This window comes from Callorhinus ursinus, unplaced genomic scaffold, assembly GCF_003265705.2.
Source record: "Callorhinus ursinus isolate GAN/ISIS: 27379988/994484 unplaced genomic scaffold, GSC_fseal_2.0 scaffold89, whole genome shotgun sequence".
Classification (NCBI taxonomy): domain Eukaryota; kingdom Metazoa; phylum Chordata; class Mammalia; order Carnivora; family Otariidae; genus Callorhinus; species Callorhinus ursinus.
The window spans coordinates 395,757-407,060 of NW_027397151.1; the positions used below are offsets into that span (position 1 = coordinate 395,757).

The 11,304-nt window shown below is 53.2% G+C and overlaps 1 protein-coding gene across 5 annotated transcripts in view; it reads left to right on the forward strand.

The window, feature by feature from the left end:
* Positions 1-11,304, forward strand: part of ZBTB46 (zinc finger and BTB domain containing 46) — a 68,375-nt gene that overhangs the window by 5,474 nt on the left and 51,597 nt on the right. For 2 of the 5 annotated variants that reach the window (XR_012376880.1, XM_073888365.1), the window contains exon 1: positions 9,967-11,103. The exons of 1 other annotated variant lie outside the window; for it this stretch is intronic. Coding sequence is in view for 3 of the 4 variants with exons in the window: in XM_073888365.1 (XP_073744466.1) it covers positions 10,893-11,103 (211 nt within the window). In the remaining variant the exon portion in view is untranslated. Of the gene's footprint in view, positions 1-9,962; positions 11,104-11,304 lie in introns of those variants that run through there. 2 more of the 5 variants (XM_025864978.2, XM_073888362.1) reach the window with 2 other exon arrangements.

Genomic DNA, 11,304 nt, shown 5'->3' on the forward strand with positions numbered 1-11,304 from the left:
GTCACCTCCGAAAGGGGAATTTTCCAGCTGGTAATTTCTGCTGCGTCAACGCCCGGCCCCAGGAGGCAGCCCAGGGGCGTCCTGGCGCCCCCCGCCCGCGCCGTCCCGCGCGCCCCCCGCCCGCGCCTCCGAGCCGCACCCGGACCCGCCCGCGCCGAGTTTGCCAAGAGTCGGAACTGCGGGAGGTGGGCGCGGGCGGGTCCCTGCGCCCCACCAGGCCTTGGGGGTCATTGTCTCCCCCTGACGCCGGGCACCGGTCTCGTCTCCATTTTAATTGCTGGATAAACCAGGGCGCAGGGGCCTCGGGGCCGGGCGGCCAGAGGAGCGCGGAGGGCACGGGGCGCGCGGAGCGGACGGGGCGCGCGGAGGGAGCCGGGTCCGCCGCGAGCCGTGTCTTTGTTTCTCCGTAAATAGACATGTCAGTTTCACAGGGTAGCACGAGTCACTGTCTGACAAGTCAATTCGATGGCAAATGGGGAATTTTCTACGCCAGGAGGAGGGCTGTGGCTAGTTGGGGTTCCCCGGGCCCCGCTAACAAATTTATTATTTGTAGGTTTAACGGACCACGCACAATAGGGCTGGACCGAGGAGCCTGGGTACAAACCAAAAGGGGTGAAGAACAGATATTTTCTGACACCGAGGAAATATAAACAAAAGAAAGTTTGACGGAGATTCTCAGCGAATTTCCTCACGCTTTCCGTGCTACAATCTCAGCGGCGCATTTGCCGAGGATCACAGTGGCAAGATTGTTATCCGCATTGTTTAAAGAAATGCTAATTAGGCAACGCGTTTTGCAAACTGCTGGGCGCGGACACCTGTGCACGGAGTGCTCGCGCGCATTTTAATTGTGTGTTGTAGAATCTTTCATATTGGATTTATTATCAAAGCTAACTTTCCGTTTGGGTAACAGACTTGTGGATTCACTCTGTGGCTGGCCCCGCACGCTGCAAGAATGGAAAATGGTTTGTTCATCAAAAGGGAATTTAGAGAAGGGTTTTTCACATGAATAATGAAGTAAACAGTAGTATTTTACCATACTAGAATCTTTCCTCTTGGTTTATTTTGTGATAGTTTTACATATTTTGAACTGAAAACTTTGGGATGCTTTGTTATTCCAGAAAGGATTAATAGGTCTACCTAGGCAGAAGTTACTGAGTTTTAAGCCCTGGGTCCCCTATAAAGCTAGTGATCATCTTCATATCCTTTACTGAAGGAGGGAGGGGATGGTTATTGAGTTTTCTTTAAGAGATGGTGGAATGTACTCATTTAGGCTATTCAGAAGCCCCAAATTCAGCCTTTCCTGGAGGCCAGCCTTGGGACATTTAATTGAACCTGTCATTGACATCATCCTGGATGTAGGAATTTTGTTTTGATGAGATAATTTCTGCTCAGGGTTAGCTGTTTTCTGTTTGAAAATGCGTTGTTCCTGTGCTCAGAGCTCAGTGTACACCCACTCTCCGGTGTTCAGGACTGGCTGGCTGTTGCCTGCAGGGGCACCCACCCTCTTTGATGCTCTGTTCCCCACTCAGTTATCCAGGGCGGTCCCTTGGACCCTTGCTCCCATGACACCTGTGTTCCACGGGCACACAGTAGCACAGAGAGGGTGGGGTGAACTCCTGGAAAGGGCAAGACCACTCCGGGATTGGAGGAAATCCTCAAGCCTGACGTCCCTTCGCTGTCAGAAGGGGTGTTATTTACAAACATGTTACACAAAATTAAGTTTTAACAGAGTGAACTTTCCAACATTGTCCTTATGTGGGGCTTTTCAAATTAAGAGAAATTGGGCCACTCTGTCCCTATGGTCTGTGTTTCTGGGACAGCTGTACAGCATTTCTGCTTTGTTCTCTACCAGAGGTCTTAGACCAGCCTCTAAGCGCCAAGGAGACCCATTTAGTGCACGGTGTTTAGAAAGTGCCACAGCCCGGGAACCTGAGCTAATTCCTCACTGTGCCCAGGTGCCTTCTTGGCTGGTCTGTCAAAGTTCTAGAAGCCGCTGCTCCTCCTTGTCCTCCCTTGCACCCCATGTCACAGCACCTGCCACCACACTGCCTTGCTCTGGGGGTTTCATATTCCTCCGTGACTTACGTTCTCGTAAATATATAGGCTTTTTCTTTCTTCTGACCTAACATATTTTACCTTAAAGTCTGTTGAGCGATGGCACAGTCAAGAATTCCCCTGTGTGTCTGACCCTTCCCCTGAAAAAGGAGATCCTTCTTGTTGGTACCAGTTGGCTTTAATGGCATGACTGCTAGGAATAAGTGGATGATTAAAAATCTCTATTGAGGCCACAGGACTGATTTAAGTGTTTGAAACACTGTCTCGTCCGATCAGGGTTCTGATGTCCTCTGTCCCCAGCTCTGGCTGTGGTGTGGCTGGGGTCTCACACCATGAGGTCAGGGAAGGTTTTCCCTCTTTTCTGCCATTCCAGCCTAAATACTTTGTGTACCTTATATATGCACACTTAGGCTTTGTGATCTGGTTTGTCAGTGATGGCACAATACGGCCTGTGATATTATTTGTAGACGAAAAGGTTGTGGAAAAGAGAAAACCTTTCCTTACAAACTAAAAAGTTGTGTGTTGAAGGATAAAAGGAGCTAGGCTGGTCAAATTCAACCTTAGTGTGATTTACACAAAGTTTTCTGTTCAATTTCTTTTCTTTTTTTTTCCTGTTCAATTTCTTATCAACAATGCTATTAAGTCGTTTTCAGATTGAAAAATTACCAAGTATTTTTTAACATCATTTGGACTCAAAAATTGCTGATCTAGGTATTTTAGGATAGAAATCGAGAAATGCTGTTCAGATATTTTTCAACAGCATTTACAGAGCTTTTGTGTCTCGACAGGTGTTTGAGTCACATCAGAGAGACGTTCCCAGGGCCTCTCACTCATGACAACTCGGGCGTTGTTGAGGACCTGTGATGGGCCAGCCTTTAGGCCAGGTTGGGGACAGAGTTTCTGCAGGGAGTTGGTGATCTGTTGGGACAAGTCGAGCATTCCGCAGACACAAGAACCACTAGTGTGACCCAGTGTGGGTGACACATGCTAGTGAAACACCCCGAGAGCTTGGAGGGGGCACAGAGTGCAAACCGTGGGGAAGGGGGCATCCGAATCCCCAAAGGCCACTACAGGGAAAGGGCATCCGTGCAGACTCCTACCCCGCTGGGCACTGACCCTCTGGGTCCAGACCTTGTGACGCAGGTTCCGTTGTGACCTCTGCTTTGTCGAGGGTGGGTGGCTGGTGAGAAGGCAGGACGGCAGGGTCAGGTGGCTCCTGGGGGCGGCTGGCAGTGACAGCGGTTTCAGACCCCGCCTCCCACAGGGGTGCACAGGCCACTCCGTGTCTCGGAGGAGCCGCGGGGAAGGGGTCCCTTGCCCCCATCACTGCCTGCTCAGGTGGAGCAGGTATGCGCACCTCCTCCCCCGTTCTAGTCAGCCGAGAGTTCTTTCCACTTGCCGACAAAACTAAGAAGATCCACACGTGTGTGGGAATAACCGCTTTTTAAAACAGCCTCATATATAAAGAATCTGGACAGCCTTGCGACTCACGTGGGTGCAATCTGCAGGCCCCTCACCGCAGCGGAAGCCTTCCCCTTTGCTGGCACAGGTGCATCCAAGGTCCCGTTGTCACCCTCGTCTCTCTTTGTAGAAAGGAAGAAGGCACCTCTGTGTCTTGGGCCACATCCGGATGGTTTAAGAGCCTCAGTGTTAAGAGCTGCCTCCGTGAGGGATGGACGGGATGCACCATTGGGGCGCTATGGCTGATGGGGCTTCAGGCAGGTCACCTTCTTAGTCCGTGTGTGTGGGGGTCACCTGGCGAGTGCAGGGTCTGACCTGCGGCCTTCCGTCCGTCCCACTCTGAACGTTCAGTCCTGCTGTCACGCCTGAGGCACGGACAGCAGAGTGACTGATGGCTCTCGGTTGGGCAGAGTCAGTGCTGCCCTGCCTACAGAGTTGGCCCTTGGTTTCCAGGGTGTTGAGGGGCAAATGCAGACAGATAGGCTTTCTTAGAAACACACTCACGTAATCCGCTCCCTGGCCCGCGCGACAGAGGAACAGTGTGTGACGGGACCCACATGCCCACGTAGCACCCAGAGCTGCCTGTGCTGCGTGGGGAAAGCCCAGCGTGGTGGGGACTGGGCAGCTGAGTACAGCCAGCAGGGGGCCAGAGCGGGGTCAAAACAGCATTGTGAGGGTCGCCCAGAAGAGCCCGGGAGGAAGATGGTGAGAGCCTTTGGGCACCTATGGCTTTAGGTGGTGCCGTGATCACTGAACCGTGGTCTGTGGCCTTCTTGTCTTGGTGTGGCCCCGTTCAAATCTGAAAACGGCTGATTTTCTTTTCTCGTCCCATCCCCTTAAAGGAATGAGGCTTCTGAGCAGCAGTATCCTTTTATTTATGAAGCTCAAAGTCAGTTTAGGAAATTTTGAGAGAAGCAGAATTACTCAGCTTCATTTTGAGGTGAAGAAGGCGCTCGCTGTGGAGGGTAGCAGTTTGTCCAGGACTTACAGGGCACACAGGCCCTTCCTCATGGTGCAGACCTGCTGAGGGCCTGGCGGTGGTCCCGTGCCCCAGAGGGAACCTGCCCAGACCTTGTGGAGTCAGATGCTCCCCTCCTCACGTGCGGTCATCACCTGGGGAGGGGGATGGGGCCCTTGGGCCTGAGCAGGTGCAGCGTCTGTCGGTCTCCCTCGTGTTTCTCCATGTGTGTGCTGGGCGTTTCCCAAACAGCAGTGGGTGGCGTCATACCATGGTTTGTGTTTGGGTCCAGGCACTGGAGCATAGGAAGCCGCCCGTCTGTTGTGGGACTGAGCCCGTCTTGGTGGCTGGCCAGGGAAGTCCCAGGGATGACAGTGTGAAGGTCTTCTGCATTCTTCTCTTGGGGAGCCCCTCGGTGCACAGCCCGGCTGCAGGCGTGGGTGCAGGGAGGCTCCCGCAGCCTTCCATGAGCCCTCCCGTGCGGCGTGCCCCACGGACAGGCTGAGGCCCCCCTTGCAGAGGCTTGGCTTGTTGCCCGCATTCAGCGCCTCATTTTCCCGTTTCGTTTCGTGTGTCTCTCAGTCTTGCTCGGTCAGTACTTCCTCCCTCCACTTCTGAAACGTTAAAGGTGGGAGTTTCCCTGTACAAAGCTTCTGAGATGAGAGAAAGTTGAGGATGTGAGGTCTTGCAGACTAGGTCCTCACAGCTGGTGAGTGCTTGGGGCCGGCCGCAGGGTCTTCTTACGTTCTGAACATTTTTAGTAACATTGCAAAGTGCCTGTTCTGTGATTTGGAGTGACTATTACTGGCCGTGTGACCATCTGTAATTTTTTATCTCTGAAGAGAGACTGAAGGAGTCAGGACATTTATTTTTTAAAAGATTTTATTTATTTATTTGAGAGAGAGACAGAGAGGGCATGAGCAGGAGAGGAGCAGAGGGAGAGGAAGGGAAGCTCCAGCAGACTCCCCGCTGAGCATGGAGCCGGACGACATGGGGCGCGATCTCATGACCCTGAGATCACGGCCTGAGCCGAAACCAAGAGTCAGACGCTCAACCGATTGCACCACCCAGGCGCCCCAAGGAGTCAGGACATTTAGGAGCACACGGACACTTCCTAGACAAAAGCTAAGGCTCTTGTTGAGTGAGGGGAGCACTTCGGAGTCGTCCCCTCTCACTCCATGTGCTTCGGTAGTTCTGTCGGGCACTGCATCATTGAGGTGCACCTGCTCGTTGTAGCTTGCCGTTCTCTCTTTGCTTCTGGTTATACGTGGGTAGCTGCGTACATGGAAGCTTACGTGTTTTTCCACAAGAATACGGTTGTTTTCCTTCACCTGTGGTGATATAGAAACACATTTGTATGTTATTTCATTGTTTTCGTTTTGTGTGAAGACTTTTTCCTTCAACCTCAGAGTATTTTGAAGACCTTTTCGGAGCCCCTTAGCAGACACAGTCTCCACTGGGGCAGCACACGCACGTCCATGACTGGCCCACTGGGAGGCTGAACAGAATAGTTTTTAATATTGGGTAACCTTGACTTTCTCATTTTTTTTTCTTATGTTGGCAGAATGAGACCAGAACAAGGAGTGAAAAGGTGACAGTGTCTTTGGACGTCCCTTTGAGTTAAAGTTGGTTTAACGGGGGGCGCCCGGCTGGCTCAGCCCGTGAAGCGTCCGCCTTCGGCTCAGGTCGTGATCTTGGTCCTGGGATCGAGTCCTGCGTCGGGCTCCCTGCTCCGCGGGGGGTTGGCCTCTAACTCTCCTGCAGTTCCCTCTGCATGTGTGTATGCGCACTTTCTCTCTGACAAGTAAATAAATAAGTCATCATCTCTAACAAATAAATAAATAGATCTTAAAAAAAAAGGAACAGCATTCTCCACTTTGTCTCAGGGTCGTGAGTTCAAGCTCCATGTTGGGTGTAGAGATTACTTAAATAAATAAACTTAAAAATATTTTAAAAGAGAGAGAGAAGTTGGTTTAACACCTGCCTCCTGAACGTGACTGGACGACGTGGTGAACGGTCCACGTAGTGAACAGTCAAGGTGCGACAGGCCATCTGGAACTTGGCTTCTCTGCTCTGGCTTCACGGCTGCGGCTGTCACTGTGCTTTCTTGAATGTGGTGGAAACCCACCTGCCACAAACCCTGGCGCGAGTGACCGGTGGCGGGAAGATTGTTGGTGGTCCTGAGGTGCGCTCACCATGGAAAGAGCCGTGAGTGTCCTCAGGCGTGTGCACTCAGGGGCCTGAGGAGCAGGTCAGGAAGTGTCAGCACCGAGAAGCTGCCTTCCATCACTGTGTTGGGCAGGTCTGCTCCCGCACAGAGGCTGGGGGATCAGCCAAACACCAGATGTGTTTTGTTCTTTTCCTCAGAGACCAGTAACCACGCCGTCCTTGGAGAAGGCACAGCAGGGCAGGGCACCTCCTCAGCTTAGTGGCACATTACCCAAATTTGCTTGAGATCATTCATGCTCATCTTTTTCCTTAAACTGATCTTTGCCTCATCTTGAGCGAGAATAGCCATGGAATCATGAGTTTGATGCCTTGGTTGCTTTTTTTGGTATACCCTGAAATGAACATGTAACTGTCAATATAGATTCGGGTTTGTCCGGAGCCGGCAGAAGGTGGCCTTGGCACCATGGTGGTGTGCGGACCACCCCTTGGCAGGGGCTCAGGATACACCTGGGTCCACCCTTCCCCGCAGCGCTGCCTCCTGCTCTGTGTCTCTGGAGTGGCCCCTGCCCCACACTGCTCAGGCTCAGGCGGGTGTGTGCCGTGCTCCACACGTCTCCCTCAGCAGCCTGCAGGGGAAGGACCAGAGCTTCGCCCGGCCTCAGAGCCACAGGCGGCTGAGGGGCTGCATTCCCGTTCCCACCAACCTGCGGATTCTGAGCACCAGCAGCTTTGCTGCATGGCTTTCCCGGGTGGAGGGCAGACTGTATCAGTGGTTCTCACGGCAGAGCCCCTCAAGAGCTTCACCGCACACTGCTGAGTTGGATGGGGTGGGTGCTGGTGGACACAGGGCGCCGGGGAGGAATCCTTCCTGCCGCATGTCAGGCGACCACAAAGCGAGCAGTCGGTGTAAGTTAGGTCGTGGCTGGTAAGAGTTTCCTGGGGTGGTCGTAACAAAGCAAACCTGGTGTCTACACAATAGAGGTTCATTCGCTCGCAGTCCTGGAGGCCAGAGGCTTAAGTCCAAGTGTGGGCAGGGCCACACTCTCTGCAAAGGCTCCCAGCAAGGCTCCTCCTGCCTCGTCCAGTTCTGGCATCTGCGCGCAATCCTGGCTGTTCCTTGGCCTTTGGATGCTTCACTCCAGCCTCTCCGGCCCTGTTCACACAGCCTCCTGCCCGTGTGTCTGGATAGTCATACTGAACCAGGGTCCACCGTAATGACCTCCCCTTAACCTGCAAAGACCTATTCCAAACAAGATCACGCTCACAGGTGCGGGGTCAGGACGTGAGTGTGGTTTTCTGTGGGCCGTGGTCTGTCCCCGGCACGTTGGCACCTGTGTTTCCCGGTCTTGCATGGTGCAGGCTTCTGCAGTCAGCTGTTGTCCCTTCTGGGACCTGCAGAGGCGGCAGGTGAGTGTGTGGCAAGCCTGCACCCAACCCCATGCCTGCCGCGAGTGAGGCCCTTGCCGGCCGACATGTCCCTCTGGGGAAGTGACAGAGACGGGCCTCGGAGAAACAGACGACTCTGCCTTCTGGGGACAGGTGCAGTGGGGCGCAGGCTGGGGGACAGTGATGGGGTCGTGCACTTCGGGGTGGCGGTGAGTAGAGGTGGAGTAAGGGTACTCAGTGGCTACCCTACAAGGGCAGGGGTGGCCGGTTGTTGCTGCTGCTCCAAAGCAGGTGGTCAGGCCCCTCTGGGCACCGGTCTTTGCGCAGCTGAATGCATGTGTGCCACCCTGCCCCGCCCAGCCAGAGCCACGCAACTAGTGGACCTGTCTTTCCAGAGTGCTTTTTTTTTTTAATATTTATTTATTTATTTAAAGATTTTATTTATTTGACAGAGAGAGACACAGCGAGAGCAGGAACACAAGCAGGGGGAGTGGGAGAGGGAGAAGCAGGCTTCCCGCCGAGCAGGGAGCCCGATGCGGGGCTCGATCCCAGGACTCTGGGATCATGACCTGAGCCGAAGGCAGATGCTTAGCGACTGAGCCACCCAGGTGCCTCCATTTCCAGAGTGTTTTTAATGCTTCCCCTGAGATTCACCGTAAAACGGAGGATAGCACTATGAAGACACAGTCTTTAAATTCAGAAAACCTTCTCGTGTGCTGAAGTAACATGTGGAACTTAACACGTCAGATGATATCGTTAAATGGCAGGTCTGAAGCTCCTAATTGTGCAGTAGCTGTGAGAGTCAGCATGTTCTGTGGTGCTTGCAGCATCCTTGGGCATGTGGACGTGGTTGTTGTGGTTTATTGTCCGCATTCACAGAGGTGTGGTCCCTCTACCATGGACCCTGAGGTCACCAGGTGGGTGGGAGGTCATTTATGGAGCTCGGGTGCTGTGTGCTCCCTGCACAGGCCAGGGGGGTGGTCACTGCTGTCACCTCCCGTCACGCTCACGGTCCCCCCACGAGTAACAGCCCTGATGGAGCAGAGGCCCCTGCAGACTTGTGTGGGCCGTGGTCTGCGGGATCCAACACCAGATCAGAGTCTCTCATGCGTCTGCATCACTAAATCACAGATTTTCCCGAAATTGGAAAAGCTCTGTGGTTCTTCCAGAGCCTAAGGTCTAGACGCGTACTTGGATGTCTTCAGATAGGCGCTGAATTGGAGACGAGGTGCCGTCACCCGCTGCCTTGGCTCCTGCAGCTCAGCCCCTCCCGTCTCTTTGCTCTCCCTCCGTGTCTTGCTCCACAGTGTTTACTGTGCACTGTGTCCCTTGAAGGGCTCTGCCGAGCGTGGCCGACACACGTGCCAGCAACACTTCCCAGTCACCATGCCGTGTCCAGCCAGAGCCGCGCATGTCCTCACTGTGGGACCGGAGTCTGGGCACGTTCCACTGGAGGTGGCGCCTCTGAAATCTTGTTTATTCTGTTTTGTACCATTGATTCGTTGAGAAATTGGAGCTGTTGGTGATGTGTGTTGGTCTCGCTGGTTGCATCCTGTGACCTTGAGAAGCCCCTCCCTGTTCCCCTGTGAGGGTCTGTGAGAGCAGGTGCAGGTGTGCGGGGCCGTGTGGGAGGTGCTCAGCCCCTGCAGCGCAGTCACCACGTGTCCATCAGAATTTCCAGTTTATGGGGCACCCGGGTGGCTCAGTCGTTTAAGCATCCGACTCTCGGTCTCGGCTCAGGTCTTGATCTCAGGTTGGAGGAGCCCATGGGGCTCGATCCCACGACCCTGAGATCATGACCTGAGCCCTAATCAAGTCGGATGCTTAACCGACTGAGCCACCCAGGTTCCCCTGTGTACATGGAATTTTCAAAATAATTATCACCTATATAAGTTTTATTTTAAAATTTAAGATTTTTCATTGCTTGATAAAGCATAGGAACATCTCGTACATTTGTTTAATCTATGAGAAAGGCCTTACTCCTCTTTAAGTTGATTTTCATTTAGTTTTCGCTGAAACACAAATTAAGTTTACTTCTGCCTCTCTTTTTTATGTGGGAAAAGTGGGTGTGTAGTTCCACTTGAGTTTGGAACTTCCCTGTTAGTGAGAGAGTTTGTTGCAAAGGGGTTGCCTCGGTGATGGGTCGATGCCAGAGTTTGCGGTTTGATAGTTGCAGGTCTTTCCTTTTGAATATTTTCATGCATGCTTCTCGTCTTGTTTGGAGTCGTGAGCTACTTTTGCCTTAGTTTTCTCCCCAGAGAAGTCATTTTTACGCACAGCGAATGCTGGGTCTGAGGAGGGTGTGAGCTGACCCGTCTGGAGCAGACAGTCGATACACGGCTGAGTGACGGGAGTTTGCTTCTAAACTCCTGTGTCGTGAAGAGAACGCTGGCATTTCCGCAGAGCTGGGGAGGAAAGTGGGTTTGTTCACCCATCACTGTTCACACACAGTTTCCTGAGTCCTCAGAAGATGACGAGGCCAAAGCTCCAGTGGTCTCCCTCCTCCGACCCTGCAAGCTCAGAGTTCGGCCAGATTAGTCTCAGCTCAGGACTCGGTGGGCCTGACCAGGCCTGGGGACGCCGACCAGCTTGCCCCTCGCGCTCACAGGCCAGCGTGTATGGCCCTCGTCGCTCTGCCATCCTGCTCAAGGTCACTTAGCTTCCACCCTCTTTCCTGGACCATCAGTCAGTGGACGATGTCACCGCATTTAAGGTGCCATCCCCTTTGTCCAAGCACAGAGGGAAATACTACAAGAGAAAGTGACAGTCGGATGGCCTGAGCTCAGGGTCCCGCTGAGGAATTTCCTTTTGCTCCTTAGAAGTCAGAGTCGGGGTCCTGGGGCTTTGGCAGCCACTCTGTGCCATGTGGTCAAGGGGTGCAGGCAGGAAAGACCAGTCTGTGTTCTCCTCGTGGGACCCTGTTCCATGCGGTTCCAAGGTTCTAGATGAGCCACGGGCTCTTCAGGGTTCTGGGACCGGAGGAGGCCGACTGTCCTCGGTCCTGTTAGGAAGATGCGTGAAAGTCAAGAACAGACTCCCCAACGGTGTTTCCAACCCACCGATAGGAGTGAAGGGTAAGTATGGATTTCTCTCATATTTTTTGCTGGATTCCTCCTCCTGGACGTTAATTTCATATGTGCTATCCTGCTCCATGCAGTTGTGGGGTAGGTTCATTTTCTATCTTTTTTATGAAGTTTTATGAATAAGCAACTGGCTCTGGAGGGAAACGGGATGTGAGCAGGCATCTCAGGGTCCGTGTTCTCGGCTGGAAACGG